Source organism: Rissa tridactyla, chromosome 1, assembly GCF_028500815.1.
Source record: "Rissa tridactyla isolate bRisTri1 chromosome 1, bRisTri1.patW.cur.20221130, whole genome shotgun sequence".
NCBI classification, from domain to species: Eukaryota; Metazoa; Chordata; class Aves; order Charadriiformes; family Laridae; genus Rissa; species Rissa tridactyla.
Genome location: NC_071466.1, coordinates 130565600 through 130593594, shown reverse-complemented (window position 1 = coordinate 130593594; position 27995 = coordinate 130565600). Strand labels below are relative to the sequence as shown.

At 46.4% G+C, this 27995-nt stretch overlaps 1 protein-coding gene across 1 annotated transcript; it reads right to left on the bottom strand.

Annotated features, from left to right (window-relative positions):
- Positions 1-815: 815 nt before the first annotated feature.
- ATP1A1 (ATPase Na+/K+ transporting subunit alpha 1) lies at positions 816-27783 on the bottom strand. Its single transcript, XM_054218313.1, has 23 exons — positions 27535-27783; positions 21006-21113; positions 19812-19871; positions 18578-18781; positions 18106-18219; positions 17382-17516; positions 17069-17186; positions 15089-15357; positions 13849-14047; positions 12264-12373; positions 10704-10838; positions 9988-10180; positions 9312-9487; positions 8623-8759; positions 6601-6751; positions 5897-6065; positions 5131-5285; positions 4657-4780; positions 3729-3874; positions 3509-3639; positions 2823-2924; positions 1605-1696; positions 816-1157 (listed from the first exon to the last, which is right to left on the bottom strand). The coding sequence occupies exons 1-23, from the start codon at positions 27544-27546 to the stop codon at positions 1129-1131; spliced, it is 3069 nt and encodes a 1022-aa protein (XP_054074288.1). The 5' UTR covers positions 27547-27783; the 3' UTR covers positions 816-1128.
- Between the last annotated feature and the right edge of the window lie 212 nt (positions 27784-27995).

Here is a 27995-nt window from a genome sequence, read left to right as displayed (position 1 = left end):
TAGCACAATAGCACTAAGAATACAAAGTTAGGACTCCATGGTGACTGTCCACATGCAGAAGGCCATCTCCCCCACTGAGTTCTCAGAAGTGAGCCATGCAGGCATTAAACAGTAAATCAAAACATATGGAAAATGGCTACATACTGAGAGGGAAGCAGCACAACCAACTTCAGCCCACAGAGACAACTTGGAGTCCAGAAAACAGTGATGCCTTCCTCAAGAGTAGAAGATGTGGGACCCTGTACCCATGACGAGCCTCTGCTCTCACTCACAGCAGGCACAAGCCACTGTCAGTACAGGGCAAGTGCCATGCTGGAACAGGTGTGTGCATGCAAAGAGGACACTAGGAAACTCTACCCCTTGCTTGGCAAAGCAAGCAGGAAAATCAGCCTCAGAATTTTGAGAACAAGGATGCTTGGATCCAAGCGTCATTTAGTGGAAGCCTGTTCTCATCCTGAACCCAGCAAGCAAGTCACAGCCTCTTAAATGAGGCCAGAGCAGACATCCAGCAACCAGCTCTTCTCTCCACTCGGTGCTACCTTTGCAGAAAGTAGCCAAGATGCATAGTTAGAGGCCAGCAAGCTTCCTGAGCTTGCAAGCAGTTTGCCACATTAGGCACTGAGCTAGAGAGTGTGATGCACCAGAGCTTTTAAGAACTACATATGCTGTTATCTCCGGGTCAAGCGGCTCCCCTTCCCTGCTACAAAAATGGGAAGCCAGGGGCTAACCCCTGCTGTCATCACCACACCTTAAGCAGGGAGGAGAGGCTGCCTTGAACCAGGTTTTGCCTTGAGAAAAACATCCATCTAAGACCATGTGGGGGCATCCTCTTATAATCCATCTTTATTTGTAAAAATCCACATATAAAATCTTCAGTTTCCTTTTACAAAAACAAAAAGGCACATAAAACTACTCAAACTCTCATCCCCATGGACTGATGGTCGGACTTTCCCCCCACCCCAACCTTCCCCTTGCTTTCTCCTCCAGTCCATGTTTCTTCACGTTTCCTTCAGTTTCAGCTTACTCCTGCCCAGGCACGGTTCTGCGCTTGCAAAGATGAAGTACGCACACAGGGGAGATGGTGGAGAGGTGGCATGGGCTGTGCGTGGAATGTTTTACAGGCGCTTTTTAGTAGTAGGTCTCTTTTTCCACCCAACCTAAAGGAAAAAGAGGGAGAAAGAGTTAGTGTTAAGACAGACCAAGTATAAGGTTCACTAGAGCTCATTTTAGGCTCTGAAAACTTGCACTGTAACATCTGAACTAGTAAGCGACCCGTCACAATGGAAAAATCTTGCCAAATTTTTGATGTGCTGCAGCTTTCAGGCCCTGTTCCAGCTTTCTAGAACAACCCAAGCATTAATCCATCTTTTCCATCTACTTCAGCGTATTGGTACTTTCATATACTGTGGGAGAATGCAGGGAGAGGGACAGTCCTTAATTTGGACTAACAGCACTGTTAATGTTGAAGAAGGGAAAACACAGCAAAATACAGCCCTGCATAGCGCTCGGCACTGGGGGTCCCGGGGCATTGTCAGAACTTCTACCGAGCTCAGCAGCATGAAGAGGTGGGGAAGAAAACACATAGATAAGCAACATATTCTTACCACCAGGGTTGCGTCTGATAATGAGCTTTCTGACTTCATCATACAGGAATATGAGGAGGGAGTATGGGAAAGCACAGAACCACCAGGTCGGCCTGTTAGGGAGAGGAGACAGTGAGAACACAGGCAGCGGCAACGCTCTTTGCCTAGCAGAGCTCTGACTTGATGGCACAGAAGAGTGCAGGAAGGCTGTCATGTCCCAGCTTACCAGTGTGCCAGCTCCCTCAAGGCTGTGGTTCAGCTGAGAATCCTCCAAGCCAAGAATTACCACCAATTTTTCTGCTGCAGTAGGTTAATCCACTTTTGGATATTAATTCCAACGTGAGGTGTGCCATAGCACCTTTGTTCATCTCTGTTACAGCACCTCCCCACCTATCAATCTAGCAATATTTCCTCTAAGTACACATAACCTTTGTGCCCACAGCCTTGCTCACTTGAACTGCGTTGGGTTTCCCTCGTGATTTACGCATGCTAACATCTAGCTGCTGCAGGCACTGGGCAGATGCTAGCCTTCTTGTTAGGAAACACACTTCAGCGCCGAATTCCAGACAACACTTCTGAATGAAACACAAGATGTATTTTTTTTTTTTTTTGCCATGAGAAGTTTTATAGCACTTAAGCCAGAGGATTGTTCAAAGCCTGAGAGTAAACCCTGCCATGAAGTGTTGCAATGCTATTGGGCAATGCTTAAGATGCTGGCACCCTCCCAACTGTTAGGAAAGTTACCATGCACCAACCAACTGGTCATCTGCATCTACGTAGCATCTTCCATAGAAATAGCACAAGTAATAACGTCTTTTGAAAGGTAAAAAAAGGCACAAGATGTCTTTAGCAAAGACAAGTCATCTGATCTATGTTTCAGAGCAGTTCAACTGGCTTTCTTTGGAGGTGCAGTCCCCTATCCATAAAAATACCCCAGGCAAGTACAGGAGCAACTGCACTACAGTACACTGGTACAACTGAAGTTGTGTAGCTGATTTTTTAGTACAGCACTGAACTGTAGGCTCCATATAAGCATTCCTACTAACAGTAAAGCAAAGCAAACCCGCAGTGTGCCACGCTACAACAAAGGATCACTTGCCCCCTCTAGCCTGAGCTCTTTTAAGTTAAGACTAGAGGTTTCATGCTCCACAAGCCCACAACTACTTTTATCCATCTCCCCACCCAAGCACTATTGTTCTGTGGTACAGCCTGCTGTATAAAAAGCATAATGCAACTTACTTGAGAGGGTACATCCTTAGAGCAACATCCATCCCCGGGCAGTAGGAAAGGAAGGCAGCCAGAGCAGTCTCCTCAAAGAGACCAAATATTAAGATCTTGTTCCTAGAAGAAACAGGAAAGCAGTCAGGGACAGAGTACCTTCACGGATGACATCCTAGAAAACAGCTAGTTGCCACATGGTAGTCAATGGAAACAGATATTCTGGTCTAGCCCAGAAGTCCATCAGGTGCGGACTACCAGGCCATCTGAGAGGATGGCAGAGTTGTCACAACAGTCTTTTATGTCTCTAGACAAAGATAATCCAGTTCACAACTAAGTCAACCGGCAATTGCCTTCATCACAAATTCAGAAGGAGCCTGGGGTTCATACCACCAGATCTCCCAAGACATCAGCTGCTCTGCTGCTGCACAAGACTGTGTGCTGGAATGTGTCACTGTCCTTTGAGGTGGGCTAGCTCCCACGCACAATGGCAGCGGAAGTCAGCATTTCACTCTGTCTCAGCCCGACAACTGTAGTAGGTACTACAAGAGGGCACCCAGTCCCTCTTTTATCCACTATCAAGGCACTAGACTGTTCAAGATTTAAGCCAAGATGCCCAGACACTGCTGGGACGAAGAACTAGAAAGCCATATGTTGGAAAATGTGTAGAGTCCAATTCTAAATCCTCCATGGACAGCCTGACTTACTTCATTCCCTGCTGGAAGACAGAGTTTCTTCGGGTCTTACAAATGATCAAGTCTGCCCACTGCACAACCACAATGCTGACAAAGAAGGCTGTATGGCAAGTGAACTCCACTATTTTCCTCTGTTCGTAGGTCTAGGAAACAGACAAAGCAGAGAGCGTTCGTTCAGATATGCTGCTGTTTGTTCAGCGTTCATTCAGTTCAGCTGTGCCTCAAAACTTACCCATTGCTGCCCATAGCTGTCTTCCACATCATTAACCCACCGGTCATCCCACTGAACTCTGATCCCTAGCAAGCCAGAAGGCCAGAACCCATTCTCTGCCATGATTACAAAATAGGTGAAGAAACCTCCAAGGGCCTGGATCATACCTAAACAGGTAAGAAAAGACAATAAAAGTGACAACGGTACTGTGAAGAGCAATTACGACTGAGAGTAGTTTCAGGAGAACCCAACCACCTAAAAAAAATTACCCCTTGTGGGGCTCAGTCTCCCAAGCAGCAGCTATAGAAATAGTTCACACTAACATCAAACTCAGCTGCAACCCTTTTGCTGAGCAGCTTCTGCTCCCAACTTTGTACAGAATTACTTCTGTTCCACCCTATGCTGCAATGGCATGGTACTCAAGGACACAAGATAAAACTCCCTTTGTATTCCCATTAAGCCTTGCCCACCCCCAATCCTTGCAAAATACAGTCAAGAAGGTTCCCAAGGTCTGCTGCAATTAAGCATGAGCTCCCGTCCTGTGAACTGGGCACATCTCTGTAGCTGCCTTTAATCAAGGCTCCTAATACTGTGTGTTTAGGGACATGCTGGAGAGAATCCTTTCTTCTAATTAAACTAACAATGGGATCTATGTTCTTGCTGAACAAGTCTGAACCAGAGGAGAGCTGGTTGTCGGCCAGTTCCTTTACAGCACTATGCAATTAAAAAAAATTACTGTGAAAGCGATTCAATGGATCAAGCTGCACAAGCCACCGCTATATGCCATGGGGCAGAACCATGGCAAATTCTTAACAGCCTGATGTTCTGGTTCAGACATACCAAACCTCAACCCCACCAAAATAAGCAGAACAGTCAGTGATTCAGGATGGCATATAACCCCTGCCACCACCAAGTTCAAACCAGTGCCACAGAAAACAGACCAGCTTACCAATCTGCCCATAGGCCATGCTGATCAGCCGTTCATTCACCAGCTTGTCTGTTTTGGGATTTCTGGGCTGCCTCTTCATGATGTCACTCTCTGCTTGCTCATATGCCAGGGAGATAGCAGGGACCTTTGGAGGTGGTAGGACCACTGTTAGAACTGTTTCAATTTTCCACTGTATACAGCCTTCCCTGCCCCATGTTTTCAGCCTGAGGCACAGCACTGCCTAAAAGCTCTAGCTGTAGTATTCAGGAAGAACATTATCCCATCCACAGTTTGTCCTTGCATGGAATTGAAGGGTCCTCAGACTCAAGAGAGCCACAAGACAGGGAGTATCAAATGGTCACTTATTTTAAATCAGAACACTATAGAGAAAACTATATTTAAGCATTTTCCTTCCACCTGTCCTCTCTCTAGGGTACCTAACAATACCCACATTTCTTCTGGAAACAACAACAAAAAAAAAAAAAGGACATTCACCATGTCAGTTCCCAAGTCAATGCAGAGGATGGTGACTGTTCCCAGTGGAAGGGGTATGTTCGCAATGATGAAGATCAGGAACGGCGTGATTTCAGGAATGTTACTGGTCAAGGTGTAAGCAATAGACTTCTTTAGGTTATCAAAGATCAGACGCCCTGGGGCAAGAGGGAAAGAACAACATAACTCTCACTTATCAGCAAAAGGCAGCCAAGTAGCTCATAGGCAGCTTCAGTGGTAACACTGAAAAGGAAAATGCTCGTGCAACAAATTTAAGAGTTCTTTTGCATGTAAGGGTGAGACAGCGTGTTCTGTGCACAGCATCACCTATACAAAGTCTATTTTTGGTCACAGCAATCAGGGTTCACTGCATACAGCAGCAGGATACTAAGCTCTGGCTTCTGAGGATCAAGAGCCCCTAGGGTACCCCCTGTTCTGCTTTTGTTTGAGAGCTATTGCTCCATCAGGGAGGAAACTGTGTCAGACTCAGCTGGCAAAGATGACTGTAGGGTCAGTGTTAGGCAAAAAGACAAAGTAGCTTTTGTTACTCATCTGCTTCCTACTGCTTCCAGCCCAAAGGATCATGCTGGTCCCATGGAAAGAGACTTTAAGGGAGGAGGAAAGTGCCACCCTCCTTGAAAACACTTTTCAAGGAGACATGCTCAAGTGAGGAACAACCCTCCAGACACCTTTATTTCAGAGGGAATCAGTAAGTAACACTGCTGAAGCATGCCACTTCACCACCACTGTGTACAAGTTACAAACTCACCTTCTTCAACGCCAGTGACAATGGAGGCAAAGTTATCATCCAGCAGAATCATGTCGGCTGCCTGCTTGGAGACGTCTGAGCCAGCAATACCCATAGCAACACCAATGTCGGCCTTCTTCAGGGCTGGGGAATCATTCACACCGTCACCTGTCACTGCTACAATGGCACCCTAGTCACAAAGGGAACAACAGAAAGACTGAAATAATCTTAAGATGTTTTGGGCAGAAAAGTTTTCTCCTGTCTTTCAGGACATGAAGCATAAGAAGCTATTTCACTTTGCTGTAAAGAGACCTCAGTTTCCCCTTGTCCTCCCCTCACCCCTTTCCCCATTCTCATCAGGCTTATCAGAGAACCACACTGCTCTCTCCAAAATAGATGTTAGACAATATATAAACATGTTGAATCCTCCTCTCACAAGGATCTCCAGACCATTTAGGAATTAAGCATGTTAACACATCCTAGGATTAGAAGAAAGCTTCAGCACAAACTGAAGATGTTTTCCTGCAAGACCCTTATATTTAGGTATTGTAGAGCAGTCCGACATCAGCAGCTGAAGGCTGCTGGCGGACAGATCTAGTCTCTCCCTTTACCTGAGGGCACTGAGAAGACCAAGCCCTACCACTTCGGAAGGTAGCACTGATCGGTAGTTTTATATATGTCTGGGGCCTTCTTCAATATGAAGCCCTTTGACTCCATCTCTTTACCTGTCGCTGACAGCCTTCCACAATTATAAGCTTCTGCTGAGGAGATGTCCTGGCAAAGACAATTTCAGTATGATGCATCAGGATGTCATCCAGCTGCTCACTAGTCATGTCCTTCAAATCTGAGCCATGAACAACACAAGCTTTGGCATCCCTGCAATCAAGAGACAATAAAGTGTTTTACTTCACAAGTTAAAGTAAGTTTCCCATTAGTTGTATTTTCTCCATAAAGCTGTGGCTCTTCAGTGCTCTAGGCAAAGACCAACTCCTGCTGTGACTAAATACTAATCCAGGCTGCCTCTGTATACAAGTTTGATGCTCCAAGTTTAAACATAGATGGGAAACACAAGGAAAGAGACAACAAGACAGCACTAAGCAACAGACAAAGAGCCCCATGAGCAGACTAATGCTTTCTATGGCTTTTTAAAAATGCATCAAGGCAAAAGCTAGTTGTTTCCACAGCTCCTGGCCTCTGCACGAAAGGAACCCCTGGCTCAGGCAAGTTAGCTTCCAACATGACAAGAGACGCTGTGGTCTTACACAGGCAATCTTTTTGCAACAGACTGATGATCTACACGTGGCTCTTCAGAGAGCTCACGCAATGTCAGTTCAGACTTTTACACTCTTCAGCAACAAAAGCATGCAACGTTATATTTAGGCTGCTTTGGTACCCTGCACGCTACAGGAAAATACCACCTCTGTAAGCCAGCATACCATCCCTTATAGGTCTAGGAGACTATCCACGCAGCTCAAGACATCACCCAGTTTAGACAGGGCAATTCCTTCCCCACCCTTACAGCCAGCTGCTGACCTGCTCAGTCACACAGCCCAGTGATCCCCAGCCTGCACTGCTAGGCTGTGAAGTTACCCTCAAAAAAAAAAATTAAAAAAAGAAAAAGAGAATAATTCAGCCACAATACTTGTCTTCCCCCATACAATTCATTCCACAGGGTGTCTCTATTCACAGTTCATAAGCTACATGGCTACCCTCCAGCCCAAACACAGGCTGGGTCAAGCTAAGCAATGCAGACAGCCCAGCCATTCTGCAAACAGCCCATGTATGCCAAAGCACATTTTCTGAGGATGCCTCAGTTCTGTACTAGGCTAAAGGCAAACATTAACCCCTAAGAGGAAGGAATTACATTTTCACATTTATTCTGCCTCTAGACAATGACTAGTGTCAACTGCTTCGCCCAGCCCAAGTCCTGCTCACTTTGCCCATCTGCAATCAGACCCAGAACAGAGTCTGAAAGCAAGAGGGGCAGAACTGGGCTTTGCGCGATCAAGTTTATAGATGGCATTTCAGTTCTTTTCTGTAAACAGTATAAAACAGTTATACAAAGTTTACTTTTGGTAGCCCATTCAACCTGGATTGTGACTAACAAACTAGGCATTTTCTTTTTACTAGAGTTTTCCCCACGAACCTGTAAGTTACCTAACTAAACAAACTTGACTAAGTATATGTTTAGGGACAAAACTAGACCTAGCCTCTATTTAAAGATCTGGAATTGCAGGAGTACATGGTTTTCAGGCTCTGCAGCAGCATTGCTCAAAAAAGCCCGCAGACATCCACCTCCCTCCCCCGTGTCACTTCAGATACTTTTACCTGCCCCCTACAGTGGGCAGTACATGGTGCTTGTGCAGCGACATGAACCAGGTGGGGCAAATGCTTAGCTCAGGAGGAAAAAGTTGCCCCCCAAAGAGACTCCACCCAGCCATCTGTTTCTTTCCCCCACCTTGGGGACAGACCATCAGGACACACAGCTATGGGGCAGAGAAAGGACAGAAGAAACTGCCCAGGTTTTCTGTATAGGGCTTACTTCTAACTACTTCCCATGCACATTCAAGAAAGACTTGTGCATTCCTCACATAACTCATGATACCCATTGAGGAGCCACAACATGGTGAGCTAAGCAAATGCCAAGCTTTTCATGTCTAGAGAGATGCTGAAAGATTATCCGAGGCAAGGAGAGAGACAAATGCTTAATTCTTTGAACAGTTTCGGCCTTCCCCACCAGTCAGTACCTAGGGTTGACCTGGCTGACGGGAATGTTGAGTCGAGCAGCAATATCTTCTACTGTTTCATTGCCCTCAGAGATGATGCCGACACCCTTGGCAATGGCTTTGGCTGTGATTGGATGGTCTCCAGTAACCATGATAACCTGAAATGCAAGCAGACTACTGTGAAAGCCTTGCCTGTACTGCAGAGCAACACTGCCCAAGAGGCAGGGTCCCTTGAGGCTGAAAAGGCCACGTGGCTTTTGTTCTAACAGCCAGCCCTGGCACAGAGCAAGCCTGAGGTACAGGCAGTAGTAACCTGTTACCAGTATGCAAGGGATTGAGGTGGATGGAAGACAAAGAAAACTGTTAATCCTGAGTCAACAGATCCAGTTCCGTTTCCAACCTGTGCTTCGCTCTTTCACCTCAGTCAGTACTGTGGGACATGCAGAACACACCTGAGACAAATCACATGCTCAGGCACACCATACCATCAGTGCCTGCCAGTGCCCTAGCAGTTTGGAGTCCAACTCATTTTTCAGGCCATTAACATAGAAACTTTTGTATTTAAGTAAGAAGTGAAGCCTGAAGCGGTACTAATTAAATCCTGATCAATACTTCTCTTCACTCACATTACAGCAAACACACAGAGTGAGGGAAGCCCTTTATAGCCACAGGTATAGAGCGACGTGATTTTGAACCCAGGAATAAAGTACCTTGATCCCAGCGCTTCTGCATTTGCCAACAGCATCTGGCACAGCAGCACGAGGAGGGTCAATCATAGACATCAGTCCTACAAAGCAGAGCTTGTCTACAGGGAAGTTCACCTCGTCTGTATCGAACTGGAAGCCTTCAGGGAACTGATCATCAGGCAGAGCCAAGTGACAGAATCCTGTAACACATCAAACCCGTGTTTACTCTGTTCCAACACATCAGGAGGCAGAGAGCGCACAAACACTTATTGCTTCTGCAAACAGCCACACAAGAATAACAGGACAGCGTCAGAGGTTTAGCCAGGGCTATTGAGGCAGGAGTCACGCTCAGATTCTGATAACCAGTAGCTGTTGCTAGGTGCCCAGACGCAGCTTGGTTCACATGCAGTGGAGCAAATCTAATACCATGTGGCCCCATGGAGACTAAAGGTCCCAGATGCTTTGCTTCATTTTGATCTAGGCAACCCAGCTGCTGGGCAAAGTAAGACCCTGCAGGTCGCTTTTTAGATTAAAGGCTAAAGGCAGGACTGTTCCTACATGAATTGCTGAAGTGACCTTGACTCAACACTACAGTTACATTGCAGGAACTGTGTACAACCCTACACTTAATCTGTGGGAACTCTGCACGGGAGCATGAGGGACAAATCTTTTCCAATTTATTAAGGCTGCTTTTCCTTACCTAACACTCTCTCCCCAAGGCCTCCCAACTCAAGGTAAGCATTCTGAAAAGCATCTTTCATTTCCTCATCCAGTGGTTGCTCTTTGCCATGAATAAGAATGGTGCTGCAGCGATCCAAGATCCTCTCTGGAGCTCCCTTCATCACCAGCAAGTAACGGGATTCTGATGTATTTGCATTTTTGTGGATAGACAGCTAGGGTGGAAGAAACGAAACCATTTTATAGACATGTACTGTGAGGGTCATGAGTAACACCATCACTCTGTTTTGTGACTACAGTAGCTCAGGACAATTTGCGATATTTGGTTCTAGTTTTCATTTAACTGCACTTTAAAGAGGTTCACAAACTAAGGAATTACTACATATTCCTTAACATTAACATATAGCCTTTTTTTTTTTTTTGCATCCAAGTTTGACTTGCTGAGGTCATTTCCCAGATTTGAGTTCTTCCATTCTCTGTGCACCGCTGCTGCACAGGCAAGAAGTGTGTCTGGTCTTTTCTCAGCAGCTGACACCTTAGTGTCAAGGCAACTCCAGAAGCTCTTGCACAGTTTAACTAAGTATGGTCCATTAACTTAAATTTATAGCCTTGTGCAGTCTACGAGAAAGTAATGGCTGGGCAAGATTTTGGTACCAAAACAAGTTTTGAGGCGCACTGTGTGCAAATTTACATAAGTGCTTCACACAGCAACTCCCCCTCAAGCAGGCATGTGCTTACCTGATACTTGTTAGTAGAGTTAAATGGTATTTCCACCACTTTGGGATATCTATCTCTCATCTCCTTGACAGAACCACAGCACAATTCAATGCATTTCAGAAGTGCAGACTCAGAGGCGTCTCCTGCCACTGCTCTCTGAGGAAAGAGACAACTATCAAAGCATACATCCCAGTAGACTCACCACAGAGTATCAGACATTCAAAAAAAAAACCCAAGTGTATTCATCTCAGACCAGTCTCCCAGCTTCTACATAACACGATATAAGAGCAAAGAATAATTAATTCTATTATCTAGTACTGACAAATACTGCATTTCAGAATGTCAGGCCTCCTAGCCTGAGAGAGCAGCAGACTTCTGCTGCCAAAGTCAAGAAGCCCTTTTAAAGGGCAGAGAAAGTCAGATAACCAGGTGCCATCAGAGAAAGAGAGGCTGAAGGGTAAACTTTGAGAACTGCTGTAAGTTGCTTGCCATCAAAAGCAGCAAATGTGAGAAGACGACAAGTGACATGCACACAGAAACACTTGTATGTGCTCTCCCACCCCAATATAAGATCAACTTATCAAGCCTCTGGCAGAGAAGATTTAATCTGTCTGTCCCTCCTCCCCTGTAAGGTTAGCACTGGTAAATTGTAGATGGGGGTTCTCAGCCCTGGAGATCTGTGTGTGCTCAATATCCTACTTGAGTTTCCTCTGCTGCAATTTAAACCAAGTATTTCTTGTCCTTCTGGTCTCTGTGTCCCTGAAGAAATTTTTTTTTTTTCGTTTTTGTACTGCTTTTTGGTATCTAAAGACTTTAAAAAACTCATTCCTCCCAAGTCATCCTTAAATGGGAAGAACTCCAGCTCTTTATCTTAGTTCTAAAAAACATGACCTGAAGCTATAGTCAGAGGAGTGCTAGGGAAAAAATAGTTTGTTCTATTATCTCTATTACCACAGCATCAGAACACCCTTGGGAAGAAGTTTACTAAGCAACATGACTAATATTTGACAGATTATAAGCACTGTACAGTTAGTTTCAGCCCTTGGCTAGGTCACAGTTCAGAAGCAGGAATCTGAATTCATGTTATGCCAGCATTTGCACCAGCGCTAAACCAGCAAAGGCTTAAAAAGCTAAGACCGGCCAGTGAGAACAGACTGGCTAAAGACAAACAGTCTCCCACAACTGCTGCTCCCCCGGCTCTGGTGTCTACTTCTCCCAGCTCCCAGAACCGGGCGCTTGTAGCTTTTAAGTGGACAAATGCCAGAGATAGTGATTCTTGGAACAGCCAGACATTGGGAAATGCCTAGGAAAGCTTTCTGATCTTTCTTAGCCCTGTCTGAAGTATCTGACCTCCTAGACAGACTGTAGATGCTAGTGGATGGCAAGGAATCTGCTGTGGGAAATGTATCTTCCCAAGTCCCATCTCCTCTGCCCATAGCACATCTATAACAGTGCTAGACTAGTGTAGAGAAGATTAAGAGTGTCAGATACCTCTGCTTTGCAGTTATGGGATGTAATCTCACTACCATTATGGGAGAACAGTGAAGGCAAACTGGACAAATGCTTCTTTTAGGAACTCACCTTAAGAATTGGTACATTTTCCTGATTGGCCTGAAACACAGCACGGTTGCAGAGACCTGCAACTCTGGACAAAGCAGTCCAAGTAGCTGAGCTCTTGTCAAAGGAAGCACCTGAAAGCAGAGGAACAATGTCAAAAAGTCTCCCCACGCCATGCACACACCCCCCACACACACAAAGTAGAATCACATAAGCCCAAAAATCACACAGGCTTAACAGCAAGAAGCCGTTACCTCAGAAATAGGAAAAACTTAGAGCCTGTTAGCACACTATACCTCTTTTACTCCTCCTGCCTTCCCAGATACTTGATGAGCAACTGATTATTTTAAGACCCAAGGGTGAAATCGCAACAATGCAAAAAAACACCTCTGCTTTCAAGATTCCAATAACAGCTGCAAACAGCAGCAGCAGCGGCAAGGCTGACAAAGCCAAGGAATTCCAGACAGATAACATTCCTTCAGAGAGGCTTGAGGAAGGGACGCTGGGTTCCATTTCCAGGTTGTTTCACTTTATCTATCACCCAGGAACTGGATGAAATAGCTCCCAAAGGAACAATACTCAAACAAAAAAGAGATACTGCTTCTCCCATGCTGGCTCTTAAGCTAGCTTCAGGGGAGATGAATTGAACAGACAGTTAACTGATAAGTTAATGTATTTTCTGTGAAGAAAAATCTTCTGGGTTTACTTCTACTGCAGCCAAGCCAACCATTGCCAGGCCAAAACCAACTGGTTCCAAGTAACACTTTATTTATAGCTTGTTACTTTGCACTAGTGTTAGAGACCAAGAACAGCAAAGCAGCTTTTTAAAGTGGTTCAGACAAGCACAATGTTTTGGAGTGGCTGGGGACAGGGAGCAGGGTGTAGCAGCACCACTGAGAAAAGTTTATGCTAATAACATGTTGCAAGAACAACATTTCACAAGGTAGATGACAGCTCATGAACTCCTGAATTTGGTAGTACTAAACAGTTCTGGAGAGAAGTACCTCTCTCTCAGTTGCACAGCACTCCTGAGATTTCAGATTCTTATCAACATCTAGAAGAAACTTCCTGCCAGTCACTTCCTTCATTGCTACCACTCTGCAAACACACCTAGGATGTTCTGGGAAACCCCCTGTTCAAGGGCAGCCATCTAGTTCAATATGGGAAATTTCCGTCTGTGTTTAGTCTCAAGGAATTTATTATCAGGGTCAACACCTCTGCTGTCCACACTTTCAGCAGGCTTAAGATGGGCCAATTTCATCACATTTTGGCAAAAATAATCATGTACTCTGAAGTACAGAACAGCAAATATTTCTACATATGGGACAGATGTAAGGGGCTGAACATTAAAGAGGCTCAAATTCTGACGGAGCCATCCTGGGCAAAAGCAGCCTATATGGAGTTTATGGATTAAACAGAACTGTACTACAGTGAAAAGCTTTCTATCGGTCACCCCAAGTCTTTTAATACTCATTGTAGATCATATGTTACATGTCCTTGAACAGTGAACTGGACTGGAGAGCTAGAAACATGGGTTCTTAGAAGCACAGGAAGCCTCAGAAAAAGCCATGTTTTAATGAGATGCCTCAAGCACAAAAGATGGTCTTACCACTCTGGTTCTCTGTAGTATCAGCCTCATGAATCTGATTGTCAAACCACATGTGTGCAACCGTCATGCGATTCTGTGTCAGAGTGCCTGTTTTGTCAGAACAGATAGTGGATGTGGAGCCCAGGGTTTCCACAGCTTCCAGGTTCTTCACCAAACAGTTCTTACGCGCCATACGTTTGGCTGTTAGTGTCAGACATACCTGGAGACACAGATGATGACAGGTTAGATGCACTTGTGTACTAATACATTGCTACCCAACTTATTGTGGGCGTGGAATGACAGCCAGCTTCCATGCCCTGCAGCGATTCCCTAACTCCATGCTCACCCTGTCAGTGCAAAATGAACAGCTACGTTTAGGCCCAGCTGCTAGCTTTAAATGACATTTTCCTCATCACAAAACCTCCAGAAAAGGACTCAACAAGGCTTCATTCTCCTGATTCGCAGTGCATTAGGAAGGGAATAACATGCCCCGGCTTAACATTTTAGTTAAAGTTGCAGCTCGCTAATCATAGAAACTCTCAAAATAGGTGGAGGCAGGCCACACATGAAAAGGCCGCAAATAGTTTTGGTGATACGGCTGCAACTTACTGGTGTAGGAAGTGACAAGCCCCAGCTACCCTTTCTTGCCAGAGGCTGTTATCTGCTTCCAGCTCCCAACTGTTCATTCCCTGGCTCAGTTGCTGTTCTGCTTCTTAAGGCTGCATGGACAGTTCTAGCCCTGTCCACCACCACCTTCTACACAGCTGAGCACACCCAGATACTCCCACCACCTCCTTGGGAAACCAAACTCATAAGAACCTCTGCCAGGTGCCAGATCAAGAGCTGAGACTAGAATGAAGCTTGCTGGATGCTCTGCCAGCCCCACAGGGCTGGAAGGGTTGGTGTGCAGGGGGATGTAGAAATCCTTAACAGTTTTGACATGAAGGCCACTTTTTGCCACAAAAAAAAGGCAAGACAACTCCAGAACTCCTAGTCTTGCTCATTTCACTTCTACACTGCCAAGCCTCTGAGCAGATCTAGCTTAGGAACCCATCTTCATTAGAAGAACAGCTGCATAACTTGACATCGATTTGGACAACTAGTCTGACTACACTGAATTTATAAAAATCTATCCCTACACACTCACCACACAGAGTACCTTCCATTACTTTAACACCTCTGCACCCTGAACATGAAGCACTCCACTTCCTTAAGAACCATATATGTAACTCCTTCAATCTTTTTTTCCAACTTTACTCACCGTGACTGTTGCAAGCAACCCCTCTGGGACATTGGCAACAATGATCCCAATGAGGAAGATTACAGCCTCCAGCCATGTGTACTCAAGGATGAGTGAGAGAATGAAGAAGGTGACACCCAGGAAAACAGCCACTCCAGTGATGAGGTGGATAAAGTGCTCGATCTCCATGGCAATTGGAGTTTTCCCCCCTTCCAGTCCAGAAGCCAGACTGGCAATACGGCCCATCACAGTGCGATCCCCAGTGCTAATGACAATGCCACGGGCAGTACCTAGAAGAGAGAGAGACACACGTTTTAGAGAACAAAAACCCTTCCCTAAACACACTAAACGAGTTTGATCGGATTGTGCTAGAGTTTAGCACGCTTTGCCCAATACAATGCAGGTAGGCATTCCCATGGCAAGGTCTCCCATCACAATTTTTTTTTTTTTTTTACTTTCTAGCAGCATAAGAAATAAATGGAGATACGTGCTGTACACGATTCCTGTGTGACTGGCCAACCTGTATGTTCTCTCCCTTCTACCCCAGAGAATCAAGTGCCAATTGCATAGGGAATTAGAGGAAGCCATCTTTACGCAGTAGACAGTGTCCTTTTCCCTCCTTTCAGGGGAGGTCCATTTCTCTCCCCCAAGGCTCTTGAGAAAGACCAAGAATATCCCTCAGTACTGCAGGGTTGGGATTTTTTGGGGGAAGAACGAACATGGGGCAGTTTGCTGCTCAGAATCTGTCAGCAGAAGACACAATAGGAGTCAGGCAAAATTCTCCACCATCACTGAACAGTTACAAACCCTGTGGGTATGGAAAAGATGCTCTGGGCTTCAGCACAAAGAGTACCTACCACCATACTCTGAGCGGCAACAGAAGTTCTGCCAGATATTTGAAATTCCTGCTTTCTGAAGCAGCTATATTATTTCTTATAGCTCTGCTTAACCATCTCAGTTCACATTATTTATCTGCACTTTAATGCTGCTGTACACAGAGTGTACCCTCAGGCCTTTGGTGACGATACAATACTGGGAGGAGTGGTGACACACCAGAAGGTTGTGCCGCCATTCAGCAAGACCTGGACAGGCTGGAGAGTTGGGCAGAGAGAAACCTAATGAAGTTCAACAAGGGCAAGAGTAGTGCCCTGCACCTAGGGATAAATAACCTCATTCACCAGTGCAGGTTAGGGGCTCACCTGCTGGAAAACAGCTCTGCTAAGGACCTGGGAGTCATGGTTGACACCAAGTTGACCATGAGCCAGCAACATGCCCTTGTGGCCAAGGTGGCCAGTGGTCTCCTGGGGTGCATTAAAAGTAGCATGGCCAGTCAGTTGAGGGAGGCTATCCTCTCCCTCTACTCTGCCCTAGTGAGGCCACATCTGGAGTACTGTGTCCAGTTCTGGGCTCCCTAGTTCAAGGAAGACAAGGAACTACTGGAGAGAGTCCAGCAGAGGGCTATGAAGATGATCAAGGGAATGGAGCACCTCTCTTATAAGGAAAGAGTGAGAGACCTGCATCTGTTTAGCATGGAGAAGAGAAGAATGCGTACAAGTATCTAAAGGGTAGGTGTCAAGAGGATGGGGCCAGACTCTTTTGAGTGGTGCCCAACGACAACACAAGGGGCAATGGGCACAAACTGGAACACAGGAAGTTCCACCTCAACATGAGGAAAAACGTCTTTACTTTGAGGTTGGCAGAGCACTGGAACAGGCTGCCCAGAGAGGTTGTGGAGTCTCCTTTCTGGAGATATTCAAAACCTGCCTGGACATGATCTTGTACAGCCTGTCCACAGTTAGTGCTGCAGAGTCTTCTTTGCGCATCATACACTATTGCAGTTGGAATGGGCAAAGCCTTTGCTGGGAAATTCCAGCCTGCTCTTGCATGGTAGGAGTAGGTTACCAACTAATACACTGAACTCACACAGCACTTCTGTTGCTTACCCATGCAGTTCAATCCCTAGCATTGTTAATAATTTTGGGAAGTAGGGGAGTCCCATACCTTCCACACAGTTAGTGGAAAAGAAGGCAATGTTCCTGGTCTCCAGTGGGTTCTCATTGGAGAAGTCTGGAGACCTGGTTTGAGGCTCTGATTCACCAGTAAGTGAGGAGTTATCCACCTACATGGAAGAGAGTACTTTGTCATACACAAGGAGGCAGATACCTTCAGCAATGAAAGCAGAAAAAATACCAGGCAACCCCTGCACACCCTCCTCCTCCACTCCACCACCCATTCAACAGAAGACATTCTTTGAAACCAGACGAATTCATTATCCTTCATAATGAAGTTTTCAGGCAGCCCATCACTCTTGTACCTTGCAACCATGTGCAGATATGATCCGAAGGTCAGCTGGAATTCTGTCTCCTCCTTTCACCTCCACTAGATCTCCAACTACAACTCCTTCAGCATTTATGCTCATCTTCTCACCATTTCTGACTACGAGAGCTTGCTGAAAAACAGAAAAGAAACAGCCTGTGTCAAAAACAACTCTTAAGAACAGGTTTAAGAGATCTGAATATCTTAAAATAGTTGTGCTATGGTTCTACAACATCTCTACTTGTACCAAGATGTTTATCTCCAATACATATGTTATTTAAGAAAAACAGTAATTTATGTTTTCTTGATATTAAAGTTCCTTGTTGCCAAGGTAGCAGTAAGATTGTTAGGTATGATACAGACCCTGACCATGAAGGAATGTGAGTTTTAGTACTTATCACACCAGTTACTGAACTTCCTAGACTATCAAGAAAGTGTCCTATGAGCATTAGCAAATTGGTGGAACTCACAGGGCGACAGGAAGTGCCCTGCACTATTAGCATAGTTACTTAGAGTATAAAGAAGGAGTCTCATATATCCCTCAACATTAAGAGCTAGTAACCCATGCTAACAGCTTGGCACAAGGGACATCTTGTCTGCTAAACACCAATAGATACCATTCACAGCCAGGCCTTTTACAATTGACGCCCATGTTTAAAACAGTTAATAACCTTGAGCAAGCTACAGCTTGGCAGATCTCAAGGAAATAAGGTATTCCCTACCTGAGGCACCATGTTCTTGAAGGACTCCATGATCTTGGAACTTTTTGCTTCTTGGTAATAAGAGAAACAGCCAGTAATGATAACCACAGCTGCCAACACAACACCCAGGTACAGCTACAAGGAGCAGAGAAAGTGAGTCAGAGGATGATCTGCCTGAAAGATTTCCAGTTTTGTCCAGATAAATTGCTTGAAATTTAAGTGCCCCATTAACAAAGCATGGAGGTACTTGCAGACTCTATACATTTTGTACACAAAGGCTGTCCACAAGCTAGTGTTGTTAACACAACATGAAGGAAGTTGGCTGTTCATTTCATTATGTGGAAGCACTCCAAGATGTGTTAAGCTCACCCACTGAATTTCCCGTGCTTATGGGAAAAGCTTTTGAGCTGAATGCTTAGAGGAAGTTAATTTGCTTTGAGCCAAACAGGCTGCTCAGCCTGCCTCTGAGGTAAAACAGACATTTTTTACTTACATTATCATTGTTGGGCTCCTCCTCCATGACACTTTGTATGCCATAAGCCAGAAAACATAGAATAGCACCAATCCACAACAGGAGCGAGAATCCTCCAAAGAGCTGCCGACAGAACTTGACCCATTCAGGAGTGGTGGGTGGGGGTGTGAGGGAATTTGGGCCATCACGAGCCAAAATCTCAGCTGCACGTGCAGTAGTCAAACCCTAGAAAAGAGGTTCCTTTTATAGACACTGTGGCAAGACTGACTGGGGAAGGTGGCTCTGAATTTGCTCATCTTCTGCTCAAAAAGGCAGGCAGAATCCCACCACAGCAATAGGGAGATGCCAACAGATATTGGAGATCTCCACTGCCGCCAGGGCTCTGCAACACAAGTGCAGGATGTGACAGCTGAATGCCAGAAGAGGAGACACAGGATGCTGGATGCTCCTTGAGGAGCCTGCAGGCCATGGGGCTACAAACACTGAAGAAGGGCACAACAAGAAGGCTACAGCAGACTTTGAGCTCCAAGAAACAGCCCAGTGCAATCCATCAGTGTAATCTATCAAATTATGGAACAAGTGAAAGTTCAGGACCATAAAGATGACAACACTTTGGATTGGCCTTTCAGGAAGTTCAGCTTTCAGAAACCTAGGTCTTTGACAGAAATATGCAAATCTCTGCTGTTATAGAGTAAGAGCAGACTTGCTTCTGTATGCAGTCATGCAAAAAAAAAAAATGCATGAAGCAAAACAAACAAGAGCAAAGGTGCAAAACTACTGCAGTGCTTCTGCACTGGACTTTGAGGCTAGCTAGGACATTTGCACACCTCTTACTATAAAAGGGTAAAATTTTAACTGCTACCAGCCACCATTAAGTCTCTAGGCATGTGCTATCTCACTAGACTACATCTGCAATATAACAAACATTTGCCTTTATTAAAAGCTCCTCAGGGGGAAAAAAAATAAATCCAAGAATCAACTTGACCTTGGAACAGTTCAGAGGCAGATAACAGTGACTTTGTTAGAAACTAAGTCACTAAAGTATTGCAGCCAGGCTGTACAGGGGGAGGACGAAGAAAAGTATTTGTGCGCTCAACAATTCTCCCAAAGCCTGGGAAACTTAACTGCATGAGGGCAGATTAAACAAAAAAGAAAAAAACCAGACCACCCAGATCTCCCTCTGTGAAGTGCTGTGAGCCAAGACTGTTCCCTTTTAGATCATGGCAAGGAGGGAGGGAAAACAAAGTCTACCTACCCGACTCAAGTCTGTTCCATATTTGCGATGAAGTTCATCAAGGCTCAGCTTATGGTCATCCTGAAAGGCAAGAAATTGTTAGGGGGGAAGAGATCAGTCCCTGCAGGCAGATCAGCAAGAGCTCAGCAATTCCACACATACCCCCCACCCACCCACCCCAGTTTCCTATCTAACAGTTTGGTTAGATAGCAAGACTCTAGCTCATGATCTTTGTGAAGAGAATCTCAACCTCATTCCGCAATTCAAAGTGGTCTCATCTTTAGCATTCTTGTGATTATCTGGGTACGACAGGACAGCTTTTTAAACAAACTCTGACTACGTCTCAGTGCAGTCTTTACGCTCCCGGCAGATTCTGTGAAGCCTTGGTTGGCTTTCTGGGGGGAAGAACGGGAAGGTGGTGGTGAGGGAGAAGGGGAAAGGAGTTGGGAAGGAACGTAGGAAAGTACAGATTAATCCTGTAATTTCACACATTTTTAAGTAATGCTGCCAGCTTAAGCAGTGTTTCTTCCCCCAAAGAGGGGAGGGAGCAGATACTTTAAGTTAGCATTGCTACTGAACACAAAATCTCATCTTGGAGCAAGCTTTAGCATCCCCTCTCCCTAACAGAGAGGGCCAAAACCACGAAAGCACAGAAACAAAACATGTATCAACATCAAGGAGATCAGATCTAAGACGGGTGGTGTGCACAGACAGATGTATAGCATCATCCAACATTCACAGATGGGGCTGGGAGGCACTCCCCACAGCCTCAAACATGATTAGAAGGAATAATAATACTGAGGTCAGTCTGAGAAGAGGCTAGCAGTAAAAGGAGCCGTACAGACTCAACTGCAATGAAAACACCAGTCTCGCATGACAGCACAATAAAGCCTGCAATGCTGCTATCCAGACAGTGCTTGCCTGGGTGAGGAAATAACAGCTACGCTGTGCTACATGTAACACAAGCAAGCAGAGACTTGGGTTCTGCATCAAGGGCCTTTTGAGAAGTAATGTTTTCAGGGTTGCTGCATGATCATCTTGATGCTGAAACACTTGCAGCATGTCTGACTTGGAAACAGAGGGGACCAGAAGGGAGATCAGTGCCTTCAGTCACACTGTGCTGCCAGCACACCAGCTCTTTTCATCATACGAAGCACAGGGCTTTGGGGGCAGTCAATAGTCTTAAAACTGCTTTTTCCATCCCTACACTCTTACCATTGAGACTTCCTTTTTAAGCTCATCCATGTCCCTCTCCTTCTTCCCCTTTTTCTTCTTTGCGCCATGCTCTGATGTAGCAGTGGGCTCATACTTGTCTCTTCCAGCCTGCAAGAGAAGACACAGTACTGTAATAAACACCTTACAGTCAACTTCTACAGCAGTAGACATGAACTATGCACATGAGCCTGCCAAGCAGACAAAACGATTATGGTTTATTAAAGTTATACCACTTCAATAAATTAAAAAAATATTAATGAGCTAGTGAGCAGACAAGTCTGCTCAGCAGCATCCCTGATACACAGATTAGAGACAGACATTGTGCAAGCCTAGCTAGGAGGAAAGCAAGCTACATGCTATTCAATCAGTCTTGATGTGTGAGCCGTAGCTGAAGTTGAAAAGTGACAAAGAGCAGAAGAAACCAATTCCTGAGTGCATACTTATGCTCCCTTCAAGGCATTAACTCCTCCTCCCCCCTCTCAGTCTTCCACATCCTCTGGCAAGGAGCAGCCTATCAACTGAAGATAAATAAGAAGTGGTATCTCTAACTGGTTGAATCTGGGGGATAAGCTCCAACACTTTCATTCTCAGTTTGGCACTCTAGCTGGCTGGTTATGCAACAGAAATCTGCTTTCAATTTATGGCAGTTTGACCAGCAAGAACGGTATACAAAGCAGTAGTAGACTTTTGCAGATTGGATCTGTGCTCAGTCCCGCTTACACTTCACAGAGCAGATGATTTGCTTAAAGCCTCTTTATTCAGATGGATTTTCATTCACTTTCATTATGGTTAATACTACATGAAATCATGTCGAGATTTAGATCTTGCCATGATGGGGTAAACAAGCATCTATGGACAAAGAAATCATGGTGTACCACATATAAACATCACTTGAAAGACAGAAAAAAAGTACATTAGAGTTACAGGCAGAAATAATCGTGTACTGCAACAAGTTAGGACACCCTGTATGGTACCAAAACCAGGCACCAGTACAGTTCCTCCATTAAGTACTCCAAACATTTCCAGACTCTCACAAGCCTCCAATAGCAGCTTTTCCCTGCCTTCCCTTCTGCGTGGGACCTATTACATCCCTGCCAAGTTTTATGCAATGAGATTTTCACTCAGTAAGATCCCCTAGAGGTATTTTGAGATGAAACAGCAGCTAGTGGCACCAGAGTCAAACTGTTAATGAGATTAAGAAAAGGTTTCAATGGCGTTGCCTTGCCTGATCTTTGCACGAGTACCTCAAATTGCAAACTGGACTTCTGAGAGCGATCTGGACACAGAAACTACTTACTGCTAGGATCCAAAAACTTTCCTGTTGAGCAGCAAGCACAGGAAATTTTTATTATTTACTCCAAAAGAAGTAGAAACGAAAACCAAAAGTGAAACTACATGGGCAGGGGGCAAGGGAGAAAAATCATGACTTTTAGAAGAGAAGCCATCAGCCACATCTAGACAAGGATTTTTATTGTTCTGAGAAAGCTCTGTGCACACGACTCTGCAGCCATAGTCATACATTTCACACACACAGAAGCCCAGCCTTGCCCTGTCCAGTAAAGGCAGGCTTTGCGTCCCCCATATCCTTGCATGCAGCTACAGGGCTGTGCAACAGGAACAGTTTTTAATAAGTGGAGCAGAGACGAGCTGTTTGCCTCCTCTCCCTGGACAGGGAACTACAGACTATCAGCATTCCTGACATTCTCTTCCCTGCACCTAAACTCCTATTTCACTCCTTAAGAAAGCGAAAGCCACAGAACTTAAACCAGCACAGTCCTCACATTCCAGCATCACAAGAATTTGCCACAGGGCAATTCACAAAAACTCACCATGAAGCATCTCTCTCCTTCAGTCTCAAAGATAACAACTCTGATTTCTGCTAGAGCTCTAGCAGACAAGTCTAAACACCATCCTGCACAAAACACATGCTTCCTGATTACCACTTGAGATGAGAAATGATTTCTAGTGAAGGTGAAGGAGCTGGTGCCTTGACTAGCAGTCCACCGCTTTCAGCTTCACCCCTTCCCTCCCAAAAAGCCTGGCAAGCTCTTGCAGGTGATCTAAAATCCTCCTGGTTGTTGGAAACTTCCATGAGAAGTACAGTTACTCAGCTCATCAGGGGCAGTGGCGAACAGCCCAAGAATATAAGAGTGTTTAGCTCTTTCAGCTGTAGAGATGACCTATAAGTGGTCAAACATGAAAAGGCTCAATGCCCTTGTTCAAGCATGATTTGCTTAAAAAAAAACCCAAACCTGAACAAAACCCCCAGCGATCAGCTGCAGTCAGGACAAAAAGTGGATAGAGTTACTCGTTTCTTTAAGCACCCAAGTGAGGAGCTCAATTTCTCAGCTTAAAAAAAACAGGAAAGCACAATACCTTCACCTCTGTTGCTTTAGTACCACATCCCACCCTTACAGAACAGGTAAGTCAGCAGCACTGGTTTCAGCTCTTGCTATAGGATGATTCTATGCACAGTGAACTTCCTGCTCCATCACTCAAATCTGAACTTGCGACACAGATCAAAGTCCCGCCCCTGTTCTGTATCTTCAAGGCCATTGCCTCTCTTCTGGACAGATGATCCCAATCTGTTCAACAAAGGCTCATGCTGGCTGGGCTGCCAGGGGACAAGGGGTTCATCCTACCCCTCAGCGCTGTGATTTCCCTGCTCTCCCCTCCTTTTCCTGCTGTACCATGATAAGGCGGCCTATAGTACTCCAGATTCACATCTTATCGAGAATTAATCACATGGCCTAAACACAAAGGAAGGTCTGCCTCATCAGAAATGTCACCCCTGTTACTTGACTTTGCCTAGGAACTCTGACTCATCAAAACTGCCACAGGAAAAAAAAAAACACAACAGAGCCTTTATTTTTTTCCATGCAAGATATTTTTTTTCCATTGGCTTAAGCACAACATTTGTACACACCAGTGTAAGAAGATTTATACAGCCCCCAGAAAACCCTATTGTCTTTCAGATACAGCTTATGCTTTTCCGCCCTGGACTAATTGAGCCATTCATGGCTGATGTTCTCAACACAAGCCATGATTGACCAGGAAACAGGAGGGGTGCAAATCAGCAGACAAGTTCAGAAGTACCCTATTCTAACATCACCTAATCCAACAAGAAATACCAAGTAAGAGCCAAAATAAATTACGCAGCCTCTGGAGGCCTGGTCTGTTCTAGTACTTATGTCATTATAATCAACTGTGCAGAGAAAACAGAAAAGTTACTGTCCTGCTGCCTCATGAGACAGTCTTCAGTAAATATATTAACCAGATGAGTCATAAGGACTATGCCTATTGGACTGGAAACACCACTCCATAACCCTACGTAATCTTAAGCAAAGGATGCAAATGCCTTCCCTGGACCCTTCTTACTCCCTCCTAAGAGCTGTGTTCAATCTCATATCTTTAATTGAAAGTCTAATCAATTGCATCAATTGAACAGACTCAGCATCTAGGACAGTACAGAGCAGTTTTTACTCAACAGCTAGTGATCAGACCACTGTTTCCCAAATTACGGAAGGACAAGCTCTCCTGCCATGAGAAGGGACCTCAACTTTGCAAGGGTTTTCATCATCAGGGTCAAAACATGACCACGCATACACCTTAAGTCTCTACTCTGGATATTAGGACAAACATCTCTACTTCTCATGGAGCTGCTTTAAGACCTAAGTGCAAAGGTAGCTTTCCAAACACTACTGCTGCACAGCTGAGCAGCCCTTCCTGTGTTTTCAGTGCTGTGCCAACTACAGAGTGTCATCTCCCACACCTCTTTGCCTGGAACATTAGTGCACCTTTACCATCAATCCAGAAGTCTCTAATAGTTGTCAAACACATGAAGATCAGTGGACTTGGGACAACTCTCCCCTAGAGGAGCTGGTCTGGTAACTTCAGCTACCACTTGAAATGACCTGGCTGAAGCATGACCTTCTGCAGTTTTCAGCAGGTCAGGATCCCTCTGGGCTGTGGGATTGCAAACCACAGGTACAGGCCACTTGCCAGAGACCCTTCATCCTGTCACTCCACTTCATGAAAACGTGCATTGACTAGGCCCAGGGTTTTCTTTGACAAATGGAATATCCTCTAGCCATAGTAATAAGAAGTGTGAATGAAAGAGATGAGGGAAGGAAAAGAGTAATATATTAAGATTTCTTAATCGCACCAGATAAGGATTGCTTTGATTTGCATAAAATTTCCCCTCAATTGGTCCATTATGCAATAAGCCTTCCTAGTTTCTGGCAGGAAAAAGCCCTTAACTGGGGTTCAGGCATTAGCCCTGACCTCCAGAAGCAACTCAAAGCACGCACTAGCAACTGTGCAGTATGCCAGCGCAGCAAGGGAGACGGAGTGATACACGCTGCTTTCTGCAGACAGCTCTGAACAGAAATGAAATCGCGTGTGCTTTCCTCCACTATGCACACCCCCTTGGATAGTCTGCTTTTTGGGCTGAACAACATACCCAGGCAGCTCACAGCCCTCCCCTTGTCCTGTTACCATTTAAAGTAAAACAGACATTCAGCTTCTCCTCACAGCTGCAGAGACAAGGAACTTGTTCTCTCACACTTACGCTCCTACTTTCTCTTCCATCCCATGCTCCTATGGGAAAGAGGTTTCCTTTTCGGGCACCCTAACTCCAGGCAGGCACATGGTGTTCAGTGTTGCAACCACACACCACCTTTTTTTACAGCCTTGCTATCTCACATCCCCATTTTTCAGGGGGACTCCAATAACCTGCACGTATTCTCACCACTAAACAAACAAATCTTATGACTTGCTACCAGAAAGCCTGAGGCAGCTGTACACTGTTAAGTTATCCCTTGTGTCGGCGCTTCAGTTTCAAGCCAATTGCTTTATTATCCTGGCAACCTATGAAATCTGAAATAGAAGCGAGACAGCTAACAGCCTTCTATATTAAAAAGTGTTTTCACCTCCCATTAGTCCAGCCAAGGCAGCCCCTGAAGCACTGCAGTCACACATACACACACCTCCAAGGTTTCTTTGATGATTTAAAGCATCCAGAAGGCAGCTTAGATGGTCTTAGCTCTTAGATGACCTCTTATTGTGCACGCTGCTCGTTGCCCACCAGGCTGCAAAACATCACGCTGGGCTGCCACACATCAAAAGGACTTTACCGAGGAAATAAAAACCCCAACCAAAAAAAAAAAAATAAATCCCCAAAACCCACCCCACGCACTCCTCAACCCCCTTTTCCAAGTTAACTGTCGGTTCTGCCATGTTCTTGCAGCTCCCCGACTATTCCTGCAGTTATGTCAACATTGCCACCGCTGTACCGCAGGGATGAGGACAATGCAAAGTCAAGTCAGTGTTTGAACAGCGCTGGCTGGGGAAGCACAGAACACCTGTAGGCAGGGACAACGCTACCACCTCTGCGTCTCAAGGACCTGTGCTCTCCTCAAGAAGCAGAGAAATTTGGGAATTTTCCAGGAACGAGCATAGAAGAATTGTAAACAAAAATCTACACACCTCCAACTATGTAAGATACACAAGAAAGTACTTGAAGGGGGGGGGGGAAGCAAACATCCAAGCAACAAAACCAAGAAACTGGCCTTTACTTTTTCAAGATAAAATAAAACTGGAGCAACTCAAGAGGTGTTTCTGTTCTACATGTTTGACTGCAACACCCAACTTTAAAGAAGTCCTCGCTCTTGTTTTCCAGAGCGTTCACAGACACTTTTCTTTAGTTGAGAGACAGGACCTGAATTAAGGACCTTTCCTCCTGGCGGACTCTGAGGTAGAAACAACGCCGGTACAGGGCAAAGCAACGATGGAGGCTTTTATCACCCCAATTAAGAAGATGGAGTCGGGGCGATCACCTCCCTCCTGCCACCAACCCCCACCGCGCCCTCACTGCTACCAACAGGCAAATTAGCCCTTAATAAGCCTTAATAATCCTAACAACCCCCCCTTCTAACCTCCCCCCGGGCCCTCGTGTCTCAAGTCTAAAGTACTCTTAGGAGACGGGGGAGCAGCGGCGCTCCGCAGCTCAGCTCCAAAAGGGCATCAGATAACAACAGCCCCGGGGGCTGCGGGCCCCACACGGCCCCGGAGGAGGGCGCTTTTCGAGGGGGGGACCCGGCCTCAAAGAAGGGGGAAAGTTTGGGCCGCCATCCCCGCCCGGCCTCACCGGCACAGGCCGTCCCGTCCCGCCCCGTCCCGCCGCGGCCATGTCGGCGGCCCGGCCACGCGTGGGGAGGCGGCCGGCGCCTCGCTCCGCCCGTGGCCCGTCTCCCGCCCGCCCCACCGCCGCCTCAGCCCGTTACTTCCCCTCCCAGCGGCGGCCGGGGCACGTTGCTCGGGGGCAGGCGGCACCGGCGCCGCCCTCCAACGGCCGTTACCCGCCTCAGCCCCCTCACACACGACGTGGCCGCCCCAGCCCGGCACAAGACAAAGCGGAGCCCCGCCCGCCCCAGCGGAGGGGAGAAAGCGGGGTAACCGGCTGCTTGAATTTCCCACTCCCGGCCGCACGACATCACCCCGAGCCCATGCGCTCCGCCCCGGCGCTCACCCCCTTGCCCATGGTGCCGGGCGGCTGCGTGCGGTGTCAGGCGGCGGGGGGCGAGGAGCGGGGATCAAGCGGCGCCACGTGTCCCGGCCGGCGGCAGGTGCGGAACAATGGCAGCACCCCGGCTGCCGCTTGCCTTCTCCTTCCTCCTCCTTTTCTTCTTCCTCCGCCCCCCCGCCTCTGCCCCCGTCCGGGTCGCTCCTCTCTGCCGCCGCAGCCGCCCGCAGCTCGCAGAACCGCCGGCTTCCCGCCGCATAAAGAGCCCCCACCGCTCCGCCCCGCCCCGCCGCCCCGCCCCTCCCCCGGCGGCGGGCCGGCGGGGACGGGACGGAACGGGACCGGGGCACGGGGGGGTTGGGGGTGGCGGTGGGCGGTAGCGGTGCCCGCGGGTCCGCCCCCCCCCCCCCCCCCCCGGGTGCACCGTGGGGCTCACCTCGGCTGCCCCAGCCGTGCCGCGCCTGGTC

Excerpts from the sequence above, each read along its gene's own strand:
- ATP1A1 (XM_054218313.1), bottom strand. Across the intron at positions 10,181-10,703 it reads ACTCTACTAACAAGTATCAG|CTGTCTATCCACAAAAATGC; the intron begins GTAAGCACATGC and ends CTTCCACCCTAG. Across the intron at positions 5,286-5,896 it reads TGTCACTGGCGTTGAAGAAG|GGCGTCTGATCTTTGATAAC; the intron begins GTGAGTTTGTAA and ends CTCTTGCCCCAG.